Source organism: Acartia tonsa, chromosome 11, assembly GCF_053477335.1.
Source record: "Acartia tonsa isolate MP-2025a chromosome 11, ASM5347733v1, whole genome shotgun sequence".
NCBI lineage: Eukaryota > Metazoa > Arthropoda > Copepoda > Calanoida > Acartiidae > Acartia > Acartia tonsa.
In genome coordinates, this window is record NC_137270.1 from 10,367,083 (window position 1) to 10,386,322 (window position 19,240).

General features: G+C 31.1%; 2 protein-coding genes across 2 annotated transcripts; one reads left to right on the forward strand and one right to left on the reverse strand.

Moving 5' to 3' along the window:
• The first annotated feature begins 212 nt into the window (after window positions 1-212).
• On the forward strand, window positions 213-9,799 carry LOC145331105 (spermine oxidase-like). Its single transcript, XM_080175735.1, has 22 exons — window positions 213-295; window positions 1,448-1,507; window positions 1,773-1,838; window positions 2,190-2,260; window positions 2,682-2,834; window positions 3,021-3,103; window positions 3,174-3,232; window positions 3,513-3,570; window positions 3,721-3,898; window positions 4,684-4,788; window positions 4,951-4,998; window positions 5,093-5,177; window positions 5,460-5,512; window positions 6,138-6,196; window positions 7,044-7,092; window positions 7,171-7,231; window positions 7,695-7,743; window positions 7,878-7,915; window positions 8,058-8,133; window positions 8,471-8,549; window positions 8,968-9,041; window positions 9,695-9,799. Exons 1-22 carry the CDS (start codon window positions 268-270, stop codon window positions 9,747-9,749), a joined length of 1,587 nt encoding a protein of 528 aa, XP_080031861.1. The 5' UTR covers window positions 213-267; the 3' UTR covers window positions 9,750-9,799.
• Window positions 9,800-14,450: 4,651 nt separating this feature from the next.
• On the reverse strand, window positions 14,451-17,748 carry LOC145331909 (uncharacterized). The gene is made up of 8 exons (XM_080176781.1): window positions 17,449-17,748; window positions 17,115-17,307; window positions 16,878-16,999; window positions 16,665-16,771; window positions 16,415-16,536; window positions 16,074-16,257; window positions 15,799-15,928; window positions 14,451-15,393 (listed from the first exon to the last, which is right to left on the reverse strand). The coding sequence occupies exons 1-8, from the start codon at window positions 17,572-17,574 to the stop codon at window positions 14,665-14,667; spliced, it is 1,713 nt and encodes a 570-aa protein (XP_080032907.1). The 5' UTR covers window positions 17,575-17,748; the 3' UTR covers window positions 14,451-14,664.
• Window positions 17,749-19,240: the final 1,492 nt, after the last annotated feature.

A 19,240-nucleotide genomic window follows, 5' to 3' on the forward strand; every position in this document is an offset into this window, starting at 1 on the left:
ATGCTATTTATAAATTCATGTTTTTTCCTTCTTAACGCCTAAAATGTTTAAATTCACTTACATTGCAAGCATACTTACAAAACATTAGGCTATTATCCTTTCTTTAAATAGCAGCACATTTTTAGTCTTGCATTTACTGTTATCTTACAATTTTTTAACAATGTAGTAACAAGACTTACAATTGAAATATCCTCAGTTTGTTAAATAAGTTTAAAGTTAACAGTTGTTGTCAAGTGAATATAAAAGGTTGAATGAGTAGAAATAAGGATGGACACTATTATTTCAATAATAGGGGGTATATTTTTAGTAGCGGAGCTACTCTGTAATTAACTTTGTCCGTCAGTCTGTCCGTCCGTACCGCTAGGGGGAAACATGATTTGCTCGGCTCCTATACAAGATAGACAGCTGACATTTTTAGTGAAGATTCCTATGACATATTCCCATCTAATATATACATTGTTTTGTCCATCTGTCTGTTATTTGGGGTGCTAGATCGATTTTCTTTTAAGATAGACGGCTGAAAATTTCAGGGATTAATTAAATTTAGATTTTACTTATTTTCATGCAGTTTTGAAAAGATTTGTCTATTGATTGGTGTGCTAGATCGATTCCTTGACTTTTAGGTTTTCTTAACTTTCTTAATTCCTATTCGGGATTGGCGGCTGAAATTATCAGGGATTGAATATGTTATATTATACATGTTTCCATCAAGTTTCATTAAGATTTGTCTATTAATTGAGCTGCTAGATCGATTCCTAGATTTTTAAGTTTTCGTGATTTTAAATGTTTCCTATTGTACATGTTAAATGTTTATTGTATGACACTGCTCAGCTCTATAGTAAATTTTTTCCCAATATCCATTTATAATTTTGAGCTTCACTACTTATGGAATATGTCATGCTTGTTTTCTTTCAATTCTAGAAATTAACTTGTTTGTTATAAGTCTTATTTGCATTAATGGATAAATATTACGTGGACAGTGAAAATTAAATCGTCAATTTATACAGTGATATACAGTGTCTTGATGGTCAGTAAATTTCCCCATTAGAAGTGGAGGGGATAGGGGATAAATGAGGGATATTGTTATATTAGCAAGCTGCAAGTAACATTTTATTAGAGTAGGTGAAATTCTTGTGCAATATCCAAGTAACTATATATCTATTTTTGTAATAAAGGCCTATTTTTTTTAATGTTTTTTCTCGTATTCATTCGAATCCGGTGGATAGGAACCGGTTCTCATCCATACGAAAAAACTATGTCTAGCATCGTATTATATCCAGTTTTCTACGAATATAGAAATGTACAATCATAAGATTAAAACTAGTTTTAATCTTATAATTGTACATTCTATATCCGCGGAAAGCCGTTTATAATACGATACGAGAAATAACTATTATTAACTTTTCTTATATTTTATTTCAATGTTTTAAAAATCTATTATACTTAGGTGGTATATCAGGTCTGTTTGCTAGCCTGGAATTGTCAAATGCTGGTTTTACCAATATTACAGGGATTCAACACATGATTGTACATTAAAATATTATCATTTTTGTAACACGTTTTGATCTATTTTGAGAGATGTATTTCAACAAAAAAAATACTGTTGTATAAGAAAGTTTGAAGAGCTTTAACTTCACATAAATTATTGTGCGTAGCACCAGAAATTTATATTTTTTTATTTTTTTAAAAATTACCTCATGGGGCAAAGCCCCTAGAGGCTAGGGGCGAAGCCGCTAGTTATTGAATATAGTAGGAACAAATATGTTTTGAATCAGTGTATGAGGCTTCTGATCGTCTTGGAGGTCGCATACATTCTGTGCCTGGCCTTGGTAATTCAGGTATAAACAAAACAGTCATTGTGGTTATTTTCAGAGATATAGGAGGTAAACACTAAACATATTGTACATGATTTTAATACCGAAAGTTCACATAGCACTATTAGTTAACATAGAGTAAGAAAAATAAACCAAACTCATCCAAAATTTAATATACAAAACGATAAATTTGGTTTGTCTAAAGCTTGGATAGCTAGAATTATAATTTTTAAAGGAGCTTTGAGTGACAATAATATCAAAGCCAACAAAATAAGCAGTACAGTATTTAATTATGTCTTTGTAGGGATTAATTTCAATGTTTGATTTTAAAAGTAATTCTTTGGGTGTCATATTTTTAACATTGTACTCTTGCAGGAAAGAGACTGGACCTAGGTGCACATTGGATCCATGGACGTGGGGTAAATCCAGTTTGGAGATATGTTCAGGTCTCAAATATTTATTAATTAGAAGAAATACATTTAATTAAAGAACCAACTTTCTCGTATTCATTCGAATCCGGTGGATAGGAACCAGTTCTCATCCATACGAAAAAACTATGTCTAGCATCGTATTATATCCAGCTTACTACGAATATAAAAATGTACAATCATAAGATTAAAACCAGTTTAAAAAAAAACAACTGGTTTTAATCTTATAATTGTACATTCTATATCTGCGGAAAGCCGTTTATAATACGATGAAAGAAATAACTATTAAACTTTAGCCCAACTATGTGTGTATGTTTATTATATATGTTTTGTGGACCAAGACATGCCCCTATTTCAAAAATATTAACATAGCATGCTTAATAGACTCATACAGTATAAAATTGAGAGCAGAAAAAATAAGTTTAATGTCTTTTTGTAGGAAGAGAAATTAAAGTTGAGTGAAAATGCAAGTGGTGATGCTGATGGCCTCTACTTACTTCCTGGTGGAATTGAGATAGAGGATAATATACTGGAGAAAACAGAGAAGGTTCTGGATAAGATTCGTGATGATCTTGAAGAACTAACTTCAGAGGTATTAGAATAGGCAGATCTATCCTAAAAAAAATTTATTTAATATTGTTTATGGTTTCTCAGTATGAAGTCCTAAAGGAATCATAAAGCTGGGATGACTAAGACATTTTTACAGGGCGTCAAAAGCTCTGATACTGCTTGTTATTACACATTGTCAACATTTGATTATAGTAATTCTATTCCGTAGGATGTTAACTTTAAATCAGTTGGAGAGTACTATGATGAAAAATTTCAAGAATATCTGAATGAAAACGAGATTGACTCAGAAAGGTAATTATAATTTCAAATGTAGATTCCCATTCTAAACACAAGCTACATTAAATCTAATTAAAATATTTAGGATAGAAACAATGAAAGTGATCTTTAATTGGTTTAGACTTTGGGACATGGCTGATTCAGGTAATTCGATAGAATAATTACAATATCTTGTATGTTAGAATAAAGGCAAAATTATGTCTTCTTTTTAATGAGTACAAAACATATGATACTAAAGTTTTCTCCTGTAAACATTAAGAAAAACATAAAGCTTTAGAACTTTTAGAGCTTTCGATTGTCTTGGGGTTGATTTCCAGGCATTAGAGAATTTAGACTTATTAAGTCAAACAGATAAAATAGAATTTAAATATAAAGAGAATCTATCATTACAACAATGGATAAATTAGCTTATTATCTATTACAGGTACTGGGGACATGAAGTTGCAATCTGTTTCTTCTTGGTCAGAATATATTGATCACAGGTTCTTTACATTACTTCAAACTATACATAGATTCTCATTTTTGACCTAGTTTGAGAAAATTAATATATAATCTAGTAGATTGTTTTAATAATTTAGATTCAGTGAAAGGACAAACCAATGAATGATAAATAGATAAATGATATGTTTCAGTATGGAAGAATTGGATTATGAGCCAAATATTGAAAATGGTTATCAGGAAACAAAATTTAAGACAATCTTACACTATAATTATTTGGTTTTCCCTTTGTTGCATTTAAACTACAAACTAATTGTATCATATGAAGGAAATGAAGTCATTCCTAAAAAGGACAGAAATTCCCTTCCTTGGGTACAGGAAGGCTATTTCCTTTCCTTTTTCTTACAAATTCTTAGTAAGGAAGGTGATTTCTGTCCACTATCTTACAAATTATCACTAAAGGAAGGTGACCTCTGTCCACCATCTTGGAGGAACTAGGTTAATTTTCTTAGGATTAGGAAGATTAAGTGATATTTAGGAAGGTGATTTTTATTCTCTTTTTTTTAGATATGTGAGAAAAAGGAGAGTGATTTTTGTCCATATTTCACTTATCTGAGAAAAAGGAAGATGATTTCTGTCCTTTTTGGAATGAAATTTCTGTCCTAATAAGGAATGACTTCATTTCCTTCATATGATCCAACTAATTAAATAAAAACTTATCTTAGGTTAGGTTAAGTAATGGTTCACAGAACTTTGCAAATATGGGTTAGGTTAGGTTCAGTGATGTTTCAAAGAGCTCTGGAAAAATAGTACCCTCAAGAAATATACCTGCATGGTTTAAGTCCCTCCATAAGGGCTAAGAATGTAGGTTGTTTCGTAAATAAAGGGGAGGATTTTGTTGGTCTATCTATGAGAATTAGTGAAAACCCACACCTATTTTAATTAAAATCTAATTGATTTTGAATGAAACACTTAAAGGGATATCTTTATTTCTAAAAACAATAAGGACACCCAGACAAAGTTTGTCAACCAAAATACTATATGCATCGATTCTTGATTAGTCATATTACAGTCAACTGTAGCTCATTAATGGAAATACTAATTCATAAATATATATTTATTTATGTCTACAATTCTTATATTCTGTATGAAACAAGGTTCTAGTAGAACATGTTTACAACAAAATAAAAGACAAAGTAACAGTCAAATTGAATGCAAAAGTAAATAAGATATACTGGGATCAAAACCCAATTCAACTTGAGGTAAGTTTGAGAATACACATTTTTTCACTGTTTTAAACACTGTAGATTAAGTTAGCCTAAATACCAATAATTTAGATTAAGAATTTATGGTGCAACAATAAAGCATAGCTTATATTAATAAAAGAGTTACTTTATAAATATTGAGATATTATTTCTGTTTAGATTAGAAATTCAGAGAGTAATAGTTTATGTCTGGTTGCTTCAGATGAAGTAAGTAAACTTCTCATAATGATCATTAATATTCTTGAATTGTTAAATGATCATCTTTAAAACAGATAAAGTGTTTATTTTGTTTTAATTTTAGGTTATTATATCAGTGTCTCTTGGAATATTGAAGAAGCACCATAGCACCCTATTTCAGCCAAAACTTACAGCTGATAAAATACAGGGTTCAGTTTTGATATTAAAATTATCAAATATTAGTTTGATCTGCAATCATAATCTCACACGATGCAATAGTTTTGGACAATTTGATTACATAGCCAGTAACAGAAACCAAATTTGATTATTAGATGGCTATAAATGGAAAATATTTTGACTTTAAACTTTTTACAACTTATAGAAATTATTAGAGTTATTTATTAAACTTTCCTTTGGGAAAATTTTCAGTATACACAAAATTCTTCTTTACATACAGGAATTCTTCTAAACTGAATTATTTTGACCTGTAGCAATAGAAGAACTTGGCTTTGGACTGATGAACAAAATATTCCTCTATTATGACCAGGAAAGAAACATAAGCAGATGGATAGATAAGTATAGCAATATAAAAACATGGTCTCAAGTTCCATGAGGTTGAATAGAATCTCTATAATCGAATATTTCATGTTTGACAGAAAGCCAAATTTCCATAGATTTTCACATTGACTTTTTCAGCAATAATAATTCATTTTCTCGTATTTATTCGAATCCGGTGGATAGGAACCGGTTCTCATCCATACGAAAAAACTATGTCTAGCATCGTATTATATCCAGTTTTCTACGAATATAGAAATGTACAATCATAAGATTAAAACCAGTTTTTTTAGCCGGTGCCTCCGGCACCCCAGGGCTAAAAAAACTAGTTTTAATCTTATAATTGTACATTCTATATCCGCGGAAAGCCGTTTATAATACGATACGAGAAATAACTATTAGAAAGTAAAGTTTAACAATATAAGTATTACCCCTAGCAGGTTAGAGAATCATATTTACTCTTACTATCGATACCTTTTTGTTGCTTGCTCTTTGGACTGTAGGTTTAAATTTAGCTAATCCTACAGATGTGTTCTCCTTAAAATTATAATATTTATCAACAGTTATAACTCATTTAAAAATATTTGTTCATCCATTTACTTATGTCAATTTATCAGCCTTTTTGGAGCAAAGATAATCCAGGTGTTCAGTTGATGCATACAACTAAAATTACAGGAATATCAATAATCAATTTTTAGATTTTTTGAGACTGAAACTTGATAACTCTTATCAACTTAATGACTATTGTTGCAGAGCTTATTTTCATTCTAACTTATGCTAGAAAATAATTGCATACCTATATTCTAAACTATGCATAACAAGCCCTATCTTTAAACAAATGATGCTACACCATTAGCTTTAGGTCAGTCATCAATCAGTAACAAGCTGCATCATACTTGGATTTTTCAACAATAAAATTCAAAGGGGACTATCCACGAACAAGATCAAGTGATTCTAAGCACCTTCCTGCAGAGATTCTAAATGAATATACTAGGGTTATGTTTAATATCGTTATATCAATTTTAAAAGTTTAGTTTCACCATGGATTTATATGAATAAAACTTTGAAATGTTAGACATTTTGTGACTAATTATCACCAAATGTTTTGTTGAGTTCAAACTGCTATGACACAAAAGTAAACTTTTTTTGATAGAAAATGTTAATTAAGAAAATGATATGGTAACTTGTAATATTGTTAACAGTTTTATTAGTGTACTTTCGTAATTTATAGCAAATGATTATGTTTTGGCATATTATTTTAAATGAACTTTTGACCTCAACAAAAATTTGATGATATTTTGTCATAAAATGTTTAACATTTCAAAGTTTTGTTTATAGAAAACCATAGTGAAACTTTTTTTTTTAGTCAATATAACAATATTAAACACAACCCTAGTATATTCACCAAAAAAACATTTAGAATCACTGCTAGAAGGTACTTAGAATCACTTGCTCTTGTTCAGAGTTAGTCCCCTTTACCCACTCTGAGTAAAACATTATTAAGAAGATTTTTTGATAATAGATGAAGACTATAACAAAGATGAATTTAGTGTTGAAGATATATTTTTGGTAAGAATTCTTTAACAAACTTTTTGATTTTAATCTCAATATCATTAAAAAAATTTGTCCATAATTGTATTTGCTTAGAGTATACCAGGATTTGATATAGTAAGTGATCAACCCAACACACTTTGTGCTATGGTTTCAGGTAATTTTTTTGTAGAACATTAAAGATTTTGTCTATATATATTTGAGCTTTTTAAATTAAATGATAGTTATCTTAATAGTTTCTTATCTAAAACTAAAAAGTATAATTGGCTAAACTTATAAATGGATTCGCAGCCAATTAACCCTTTTCTTCATTCATATTCAAATCATTCCAAATATACAAAGATAATTTTCTTGGTGGTATAATTTACCAAAAAGCTAAATTTATCCTAGGAATCCTTTTATAGCTGAATCTGTATGACAATGAAATTAAAAAGTATTTTGGATCTTTTGTACCAAAATCTGTACACTTACTAACCAATAATATGGCAAGATTGTTCCTCCACTGCTCTCCTATTGGAAGATTTTGAGATTATGTATCTATATAATCTATTTTCGACGTAAAGATGAACAACAAACTATTAAGATGTAGAAGAGCTTTATATACTTTTATCCCATTTCAGGCAAATATGCTGAGAGGTTGGAACAACTAGATGATAAAACCATAGCAAGGCATTTGAAAGACTATTATTTTTTTTATAGAAAAGCTATTTCACAACTTTATTGTACTTTTTTGAGATTGATAAAGCATCTATTTTAATAATTTGTTAAATATAATAAAATAATGTCTATTTAATAATAACCAGAGAATGCCATAAGCTGTTGGAAAAACATCTTGGTAGAGGTAATTTTTTACAATGTAATAGTTAAGCTTTCAAGAAAAAAGTTTTAAATAGTTGTCTGTTTTGTAGACAGGAAACCTAATAACAAATGATAGTAATGCTTTTTAAATTAAAATTTCTTACTCTTCTTGAGTATTTGTTAAGAAATTGCTGAACCAACGAAAGTGATGGTTACAAGATGGAAAAGTAATGAAAATACTCTGGGTTCTTACAGTTTCAGGTGTATGAAGTGTATTTTTTTCAGGCTGTAACTTATAAAGTCATGTCTTTTTTAAGTAATAGTAAGATTTGTGCTACCTTTATACTTTTAAACAGAATGGTATAATCTTGTAAACGTACCTAACCTTCAACACTTATATGTTAAAACTTGTAATCAGGGATTGGCAGTTGAGGATCAGCCACAGTAATCGAAATCTCATAAATTAAAAATAACCTGGATGTCTAAACCTTATCATAATATGGCCAGCTGCCTATTCAATGATTTTCAGAACAGATTCAAAGTTGAGCTTATTGGCGGCTGCTGACCTCTAATTATAATTAGTATGTAAATTTTCTAGGACTCCAAAATGTGACAAATTGTATGTTGGACCATGGAGTTTGGCTAGTCCTGTGAAGGACTCTAGTGGAACTAAAAAGGTCAAGTTTTTTTATTTCATCCAGTCGCATTCAGAAGCTATTCAGAATAAATAAGCCACCCAATAAACACTAATGTTTGGTGAGCAATGTACTACGCCAACCAATTCTTATCATCATCCACTCTTTTGCAAACTGCAGCCGCTCATATCCATGCAGCTTTACCACACCTGCAGCTTTATCAAAGCCGCTGTTGCAGTTTGGAGAAAACTAAGTGGAGGAGGAATAAGCCTTTGCAAGCCGAAGCTGACACTAGCTTCAACTAAGAGGCTTTCGACCCCTTATTGAAATTGCAATTAGTTTATTGCTGTTGCTCTGTTTTAGAACAATGTCCTTTTAACATTGATAAGATTTTAATTTTGTTATTGGCATAAGTGTATTTATTGTCCTACATGCAATTATTATTTCTTAAACCATATAGGTGCGATTTTGTGGAGAGGCAACTGACACAAGAGGTTATGGAACTGTGCATGGCGCCATGCGTTCAGGAATAAGGTATTCTAGATCATGGAAAGAAAACAAAGAAGAGGGTTTTGTAGATCGTATTTTCACAATAGCTTTTGATAGATTATTTTAGGTACGGTTAGGTTAGTTAAAATTAATGATTGTCCCGAAAGATTATGCAATTTGTCCTGCAGGGTTAGAGCCCCCTGTAGGGACTAGAAATAGGAGAAAAGCTACTGTGAAAATACGACAAAACCCGCTACTTTGTTTTCTTTCTATGATCCGGTATTCTTACGTAAAAGGATGTCTCTCGGTCCAAAGTGTCACTCAATAAAGATATCTCTTTGCATTGAAGCTCTATATAGGTTTGTGGAAGGGGAACCTAAGACCAACAGAAAACGCGTCTTTAGAAATGAACTTTTTTCTTTTAAAAAACGGTTGAACTCCCCCCCTCCCCCCTTAAGTTTTTAATACACTACACCTTCACTTAAAGGATATATAAATGATAAAATTTTACTCTTATCTCACTTTTATATTGAAAATTTAAATATACTCAAAACAATACTTATTCAAAATTGTTTTTTATTGAACTTTTCTTTAAAGTATAATGTGTGAAATTATGTCTTTAGCAGCTTGCTAAAGAGAAAAGGTGTAGTGAATAGATTTTAAATTAAATTTGCGATCAAAAATGTATTATTTTTCAGAGAAGCAGAGTTATTAATTCAAGAAGTATTACAAGAAAGACGACCTTTAGAATAGTCTAAATCTGTATTTTTGTACTAAAAAAACTAATTAAATAACATATATTTGATATTTAATTTAATTATAGAAATAAAAGCAATTCAATAACTATGCAAGTATGTAATATTCAACTGTTATGCATTCCTTTTGTTTTGTGTATAACTTATAGACCTTAAAAACAGAAAAAAAGGGAATAGGCAGCTGCACGTCAGCCGGGACAAAGCCTCAAATTAAAAACCCGACTGAATGCATTAATTTTTTTTTTAAATTTTAGGGATTGCCAAATTTGGATCGGGTTTAGGCATATCTCAGCCTGTAACGCTATGGGGGATAGAGATTTACTCAGCCCTTAATAAAGATAGACCTCAAGTTTTTCTTGACAACATCCCCAGCAATATTCAACATATAGCATCCAGGGCTGTCCGGCTGTTTTTAAGCCTTTTTTAATTACTTTTTACTTATTTACACATATCTAGTATATGGTCCAATTTTTAAAATTTTTGTGAGTAATAGTATCAAAATCAAATTTTCCGTCGTTCTAAAGAATTTTGTGGAACACAGTAATAGTGTCTGACTGATTATGACGTAACAAAAAAAATTAGCCAATGAGAGGCCGTTATTGACCAATGGTAAAATTTATAGTGGCCTCTCATTGGCTAATTTTTTTTGTTACGTCATAATCAGTCAGACACTATTACTGTGTTCAATTTTGTGTTTATAGCTTTTTTGATTTTGTGCTAATTTTTTATTTTCTTTGCTGATTCTTTTTATCTATATTTGTAGTTTTAAAAGAATATTTTAATAGTTTTTATTTAATAATAAAGTTTTTATAATAAAAATAGTGATATTTTTATTTTTTTATCATAACCTAATACTTAAAATGTAAGTTTGACCTTAAACATTCTCCTGTATTTATGCCATTTTGGAATAAATTTACATACAATTACGTTTAGAGACTATTAAATCTATATTCTGCTTATTAAGTTCTGACACTTAATTATGGTTTATACTTTATTTTCGAGCTTCAGTTTTATAGATGTTGGCATCTTGTTATGTTTATAGAGTTGATATGCTTTCTTATCTAAAACCTAACTATTAAAAAAAACATCAAGCCAAAATTGGTGAGGGAACAATGTAGCCAAAAAAAAGTCTGACGTCATAAAAATGAGAGATGAGGAGAGGAGGAGTGGGAAAGAAAACTCATTTTTATGACGTCACATGTTGATTTTTTTATCTACTTTAAATAAGAAGAGCTTGGCTTTTAAAAAAACTAAATACTTAACTATTGTTTAGGTTAGGTTAGATTTGGTTTTCAATAAAATAAAAATGACATTGGTTATATAAATTTCCAAATACTGTACAAATATTAATAAGGCTGACGTTTCATAAATTATCTACGTATGTTAAATGTTTAAATTTCATGTCTACATAAAAGAGAATAAATAATCGAAACACTTTTTTTCCTATTGAAATAAGAGGAAACGAAAAGTAATTAACTTTTATCTTACTATATAATGATGCTTTATTCTTTATTTATAAATTTTACAAAAGCCTTGCTTGTAAATATACATGCAACTATATGTAGGAGCGAAGCTTCTCTAATATTTGCTATGTCTGAACGTTTATCATTATCGAAAAACATAAAATCAGTCTATTAGAAGCAGGAGTGAGACAACAAAAATGATTCTAAAAGATAAAAAGCCTTCTGTAGATTGAAATTATTGGTTGAAAATTTTGAACATTACTTGTTTTAAAACCAACCAAACAAAATTCATTAAAAGTTCAGGGGTGTATATGTGGTAAGCCGAAGCGTTTCAGCTCACCGGTTGCGAGTTCGAATCCAACGAGCCCTAGCCTTGAAGTATTCTACCAAAACAAACTAGCAGGATTTAGTCACACAGAAATTCAATCATATTTGAAGTTTGAATATTTCTTGAAAAATATTAAATAAATCAAAACTAGGGTGATTTCGTAGTGAAATATTACTGTTTATCAATATTTTGTAAATATTATTTTCCCGTAAATATATTAAAATTTCTTAATATCCCATGTACCCCGGAAGTCCAAACTTCACACCTTTCTGCATATATCCTAACACATAGAAGGGGAATATCTAAATTGAAAATCTGAATATACTAATATATATTAACAGAGGGTAATATCTTGTTACCTTCTCAGATGGTCAACAAATATTAAAAAATATGTTTTAATATTTCAATACCCGCTAAATTAGAATAAGGTTTGGTGAATATATTTTTGATGTATATTCACTAAATCTCGTAAGTACTGAAATAAATATAATCTATTTTTCCTTATTCCGTTCAATTTTGCTTCGACTCTTATACATTTATATTCTGATTATTCAGTTCTGACACTATACAAGTGTTAATGTCTTTTTGTCCTACCGTTTCAGTGCTTTTATGGATGTTGTCATCCTTGTTAATTATGTTTTCGTTGGCTTTAGATCTTAGGGACTTTTATTGAATTTTGATTGGTTTGTTCATTTTGTTCAGTGTCTAAACTTTTCAACCTCTAATTTTATCTACAGATGGGGCAAGACTGTGTCTCATCATTTATCGGCCATTGTATGTTGTCATGTAAGTGTAACTTTTTTCTTTAATTAAGTGTATTTTTTTTGAATGTTTCTTCCAATGATTTTAAAAGTTAGTCATGACTTGACTTGTTGTTTGCCTTTTATTCAATATGAAAAGCCACAGAGACTATGGCTGCCGAACCCTGAATGAAAGAAAAGCTTTTCTAGTATGGCTTTGAAATCAATTAATATCCGCTGCATTTTCCATAATTTTCCACGGATATTAAAATAAAAAAGTTTGCATCCTTTAATACACCAATTTATCAGCCATTGTCTTATCAAAATTAAACTAGGAAACTCAAACGGCTATACTTTATTTATTCCACTCCTTGGGGGGGGGGGGGGGGGGCTATAAACATAGATATCATACGTGTCCTGTGACTTTACAAAGCCGGTCCAGGATATCATATTCTTAATGAATTCCGGCGAGGGGGGGGGGGTTGTTTTACAATGATGCATAAATGATGAATTGAAAATATCCTAAATGCCTACACCAATTTATCAGCCATTGTCTTATCAAAATTAAAATAGGAAATTTATTTTCATAATTCTCCTCCTATTCTATCTATTCTTAATGAATTCCCGCGGCTTGGGGGGGGGGGAGGGTTTACAATGATGCACCAATAATGAAAATTAGCTCTTTATATAATATACCAAATACTCAAGTTTTTAAAATTTTGTCTTATTTTTCTACATAAATAAAAGTAAATCATTGTGTTTTTTGTTATATTTAAACATTGCTATTCAATATGTTTCTTTTTATTTAAACATTTTTGTACGAACACCGTGGCTGACCCAAAGATCAAATAACAATAAATCATATTATATTTAAATACTTGCACGCACACAAGGGAGTCTTTACTCTTTCTTTAGTAATATAAATGAATAAAGACATCCTACTTTTCTTTTCTTGTGACGTCAATGACTGATTCCTATTACAATCTATATTTTGTATATTCAGTTCAGACACTCTACAAGAGTTAATATTCGTCTGTCCTACCGTTTCAGATCTTTACTTTTATGGATGTTGTCATCCTTGTTAGGTCTTGATATTAATTCAAACTTTCATTTTTAGACTTTATCATTCGCTTATAACATTGTGTTTTGTTGTCCTAAGAATCATTATTTCAAAAACATTATTTCAAATGACTTTCTGGTTTGCTTCCATTGGGCTGTTTATTCTACTAGTTTTATAATAAGGTTTTCTTATTCATTGCTTCAACAACTTTTGCAGAATTGTTGAATTTGATTGGTTGGTTCATTAGGTTGAGTGTCCAAACGTTTCAACCACTTATGGTTAACTACAGACTGTAATTTATGTATCAAAAAAAGGTCATTATGTATTAATTAGTAGTGATCTAAAGGGATAAGACAATGGCCAATAAATTAATGTACATCCTCAATGATGATACACAAAATTATCCCTATTGTAGATTACAATTAGTGGTTAAAACGTTTAGACACTTAACTTAAAGAACTAACCAATCAGAATTAACTTAAAATCCCTAAAGTTGTTGGTTTTTTTTTTTTTGGGGGGGGGAGGTCGCCACTCTACCCCCCTTTGAATTAAATTGGTTAAATTAAAGGTTAAAAAAATTCATATTTCAAATTCCAAGATTCAAATAGATTGAATTAAGAAGGTTTCGTGATTCGCAAAATTCACATTTCATTGATCGATTGATTTGCCAAGGTAAACCCATACCAAGGTAATACCATTTAGAGCGCTCACACTAGTGAGATTTATGTGCTAGTTATATGAATAAAATAAGCTTAAATTGTCTTATATAGCTCTTCGAGCTGGAAAATTACTTGAAAAATGCATATTAGTAAAGCATTAATTGTTTTTTGATAAATAATTCCCAAAAATATTATACTTTTGCCCGTTTTTTTACTTGTTTTTTCACATAACGCAAGCGCGTCGTTAGAACCCCTATATAACAACAAAATTTATGGAAAGAGAGGAATTCGTCGGACGAGGGAGAGCCCGTACCGAGTGAAAGACGACGGAGAAACGAGTGCGGGGAAAGCTATAACCATCGCAACCGCGAGTTGACGCGCCATCGCGGTCACGCTTATCACTATATAAGAAAGAATTTTTATTATGGATAAATAAATAAGAAATTAGCTGTACTAAATAAGTTTATTTCATAATATTCATACACAATTGAAAATAGAAATGCATTGCCATTATGATTCTTTAATTATACGTTTATTTTCAATTTTATTTCTTCATAATTTATTGATAATATTATTAAAGTTAAACAATATAGATGTATTAAAAATAAAATATGTACAAGAAGAATGATTGATCTCAAAGCAAACGGCTCATGGCTTAGCAGCTTACAAAAAATCTTTGACGTTTGATTTGGGAACAAGGTTATTGTATCCGAGGAACATCAGTTCCTTAACCATTTGGGCCTTGAGGTTATACCTCCTTTTGCTGAAAAGCAATTTGAGATGGGAAAATATTCTTTCCACTCTCGAATTGCTGACCGGCAGAAGGATAAGGTTCCCCAATAGCTCCCTGATTTCGGCTGGATACTGGTCCTCTTCCAATAAGTTTTTCACAGTACCATGGATTAGATCCATGGTTGCGGATCTTGAACCTTTCTTCTTATCTCCTTTGGTGGATTTTCTGTAGAAATCGACAAGGTTTGTGGCGTTTTGATTGCGCCATTTCTCCAGACCTGTGTACATGGCTGTCCTCAGAAGTTTGACTTGTTCTTCTTTGCTTTTCTTCTTCTTTGGTTTTATCTTCTTATTTTGTTGTTCTTCTTGATATTTTTGCTTTTTTTCCTCAAAAAAAACAGCGAAAACATCGGGTTCTGAATCTTCGTCATTGTTTGTTGTTGCAGCACTGCTTGGAGCCTCCTCCTCCTCCTCGTCCTCGATGCTGGTAGTATCTCCTCCATTCTCCTGGTCAGTCTCGTCCTCGTCCTCGGTCTCGCTACATTTAGCCAACTGGATACGAATAACGCGCTCGCCGATTAACTTGGACAATTCATAGCCATCATCCAGGATCTCTTTGGCAAATTTCTCATCAACTAGCTGGCTGGGCATTTTCTTTTCCTGTAAAAATTTATTCTTTAAATTTTAATATCTATCTCATGATTTTAAGAAAGCTTATAAAACTTAGTCTCAATTTCGAACCTGTTACCTAGTATTAGTGTTCACTTTTAGCGGCAGCCGCCAGAAGTAAATGCCTGCTTCTCATTGGTTACTTTTTATTTTTTTTCTGACGTCATATATTCTTTTAAATTTTGATATAATATCTGTTGTAGGATGACGATTATTTGTAGCTATTTGATATGTTTTTTATTCTTATTCCTTATCATAGAAAATCAAAAATGATAAAATGAAAATTATTTGTAGCTATTTGATATGTTTTTTATTCTTATTCCTTATCATAGAAAATCAAAAATGATAAAATGAAAATCCATTAAATATCTCATTTTAAGAAAGCCTAAAACTTACGCCGTCGCCTACGATCATCTCCAGGTACGTCTTGCTGTAGGGGTGCAGAAACAACAGCGCTTTCCAACCTTGAGAATTCAGCATTTTTGTTACACGTCCTTTCAGTTTGTCATACATTGTGACAGCAAACCTGCAAAAATATAAATAAAATAAAATAGCTTTTTTTATATGTTTTTTTTTTATATTCCTCCCCTCCCTATAATACTTTTCTACATTTTATTTGTTATATCTTTAGTATGGCGCATTTTTTGCAACTAAAAAAATTAAAAACCAACCTGTTATTCTCTTTACCCAGTTTAGCCAGATTTGAAAGAACAGTTTCTAGATTAGCAAACATGCTAGGTACGGTTGCTTCCAGGGATTGTGCAGATTTAGTGATTGGACCATCAATTTTCACCAGGACAGCTTTGATATCTGCTAACAGACCAATCTGTTCTTGAGTAGGCCATGTAATATTGACTAAACATAAAAAAAATACTTGAAAAGAAATAGTATTACAAATTTGTATCACCACATAAAAAAAAATACTTCAACTCAACTATTGTCTATTTATATTTTTGTGTTACCAAACCAAATAAAAAATTACAAATGTGTATTGTGAGTAATATATGTATACCTTTTTGATCAATCAGTGATTGTTTTACAGCTTTCAGCAAGTCCTCATTCTCCAAGAGTTCGAAGAAACGGATCAACATGTTCACAATGGAACTCCATCTTGTATCACATGGCTTCACTAGTCTAAAAAAAAGATATATTTTAAAAGTTAATAATGGCTTCTCATTGGTTAATTGTAAATGTTTTCTTTGAATTTAAAAAAAAAATAATTGTTGAAACTGGCTTCTCATTGGTTAAAAAATAACACTTACATTCGTTGTTTGAATCGTTTGTAGATCTTTCTTAAGCGCTTATTATTGCGCAGTTTCCCATTTAATGTTGTCACATATTTCAGCGTATCTCTGTAATCCACGTTTTCCTAAATACAAAATCAATCAACCCTTCAAAACCCTTACTATTTTCAAAACCATTACTATTAATAACTATTAATAAAGGCAAATACAAACAAATAGTTATTACATTACCTTTGTCTTTTCCAAGGAATCTTCAACAGCCAGATCCGACTGATGGTTCAAACAGGGAAGTTCAACCATAACTCCATGGTTTCTTGCACTTTGAAGTGCAACTTTTCTTGCGGCTTCAATACCTGACATAACAAAAAGACATATTATTGAAATATAAATTGTAATTAATATATCAATAATTAAAATTTTTTGTTTTAAATGTGATGACAATGTGACATGTCAATATCATAATCTTACCATCAGTTCTTTCTTTGGCAGCTTCAAAAGTGTTCTTGTAGAATGATAGAACATCTTCTTCTTGCTCAGACTCAGCACTAGTATTATCTTCGTCTCCTGACTCGTCCAAACTTGACAAGAGAGCACCATTTTTTACCAGGAATTCCAATTCGTCTCTGGACAATCCATGCTCCTTGTTCAGCAGTTCCATGAACTAATAAAAAAAATAAAAATTAAAAATTGTTGATTATTATTAGTTTTATAAATACTACTTTTTAAATAAATTTAAAATATTAAACTTTGATAAAAATTGGGTGAATTTGAAAGTTAAAGATTAAAGTTAAGTTAAACTAACCTTGATACAATTCTTTGCACTATCTGTAGTGCATGACAATAACTGCTTGTGGGTAAGGTTGAAAGCGGCCAGAATTTTGTCAACAGCTCTCACGATGGACACGCCAGTGCAATCAGGCTCTGGCATCTAAAATATTCAAAAAATTATATTTATGCTTATAATTTAAATTTAATATTTATAATTGCAATATGAACTTTAAATTATTTGAATGAAATGATAATAATAATAAGGATAAACTCTTTACCTCTTCACAGCTTAATAAAACTTCTCTTGGTTCATTGGTGTTCTTGTCCAAAAACGTTGCTGTAACTGAAAATAAAATAAAATTGTAAGTTCATGTTATTTGTATATATTATATAATATTATAATATTTAAAATAAATGAATGTATACCTGCAAGAAAATCTACGAATACTATCCCAAAATCTATGCTTATTTAACTGAATACATTTACAATGGATGTTTACTATATATATACAAATAGATTATAACAATAGGTTAGGTTTGAAGGGGGTGTGGGACACAAGGGCGTAGCCCACGGCGGTAGACAGCCTGTGGGGGTAGCTGTGGTAAAAGGGGAGGCAGCGCCTCCCGGTTGTATAGTTGCGTGAGGGGCGCGTGATAGCTGCGTGTCCGTGCCCCTCCCCATATTTAGCCAGGCCAGTTTGACCGCTGCGCAACGGGGTCACCTGCGGTCATGAGGTAAATGGTGATATAATGGGATTAGTGCAGAAGGCTTGTCATGATAAGCCACTGCGTAGCAATTCTGTAAACTACCCGTCCGTCTGTTGCCGTATTACCACATATATTCTGCTGCAAATTTTTATATATTTTTCCTCTCCTAGTTTTATCCAGCAAGGTAGAGGATAAAATGGAAATATATTTTCAGAACTCTTACTTTTATTCATATTATCCCTCTCCCACATATTCTTTTAGTTTTATCACCAAAGAGGGGAGAAAAATTGAAAAAAATGCTTTCGGTTATCTTAATTTTTACATTTTTACCCCCTAACCACATATTTTTATTTCTTTTAACCCCCCCCCCCCCTTTAGCAGGGTTACATTTGCAGAATATACACCCCTGTAAAATTCCCAAAGTTTTTGAGCCAACAAATAAGATAATATGGTTAAAAACTTTTGTCACTAGTGTAATTTACAGTCCAATGTTCCCTCCCTGCCACGTGTGAACGTACTTATTCTTGTTAGCCTTCAGAATAAAATATAAACCTAACCGAGTGCAATGGATAATTAAAATACCCCAAAAATTGCATTTTGAAACCTGTACTTCTCAGATCTGTTTATCTATAGAAACCTTGAGTTTATGCTAGTAAAGATAGGGTCTATACGTCTGTACGTACGTATGTCACGGTTGGCTCTTCATTCTGGCATGTTATAATTGTTCTATCTATTTCAAACTTTGGATCATGATTCCGATAACAGTTAGGTACGATTTAGAAAGCATTGCAGCTCTTTAATAGTAGCCAAATATTTGATTTTTGGAACATTGTTTCATAGGACAACAAGGTACAATATTTTAAGCGAAGCAATCTATAACCAAGTCTTAAATGTAAGTATGTCCTTCAAAAGAATCCAATATTTACGAAATTTTGCAGTAAGTTTATAATTTTTTAAATCAACATTCGACTTGTGAAATTTTGACACTCTACAAGTGTTAATGTTCGTTTGTTCTTTTATTTTAGTGCTTTGCCTTTATTGTCATACTTTTTTCCCCAATGCCTATCATGGGCCCCTAACCCTAGAGGCCTAACCAGTACTCAATATAACCTAACATA

Coding starts and splice junctions, on each gene's coding strand:
- LOC145331909 (XM_080176781.1), bottom strand. CDS start 17,574: ATGCCAGAGCCTGATTGCACTGGCGTGTCCATCGTGAGAGCTGTTGAC. Junction 17,000..17,114: donor TGCCAAAGAAAGAACTGATG/GTAAGATTATGA, acceptor TTGTTATGTCAG/GTATTGAAGCCGCAAGAAAA. Junction 15,929..16,073: donor CTGGGTAAAGAGAATAACAG/GTTGGTTTTTAA, acceptor ATATTTTTGCAG/GTTTGCTGTCACAATGTATG.
- LOC145331105 (XM_080175735.1), top strand. CDS start 268: ATGGACACTATTATTTCAATAATAGGGG. Junction 1,839..2,189: donor GCCTGGCCTTGGTAATTCAG/GTATAAACAAAA, acceptor GTACTCTTGCAG/GAAAGAGACTGGACCTAGGT. Junction 7,744..7,877: donor GATGATAAAACCATAGCAAG/GCATTTGAAAGA, acceptor AATAATAACCAG/AGAATGCCATAAGCTGTTGG.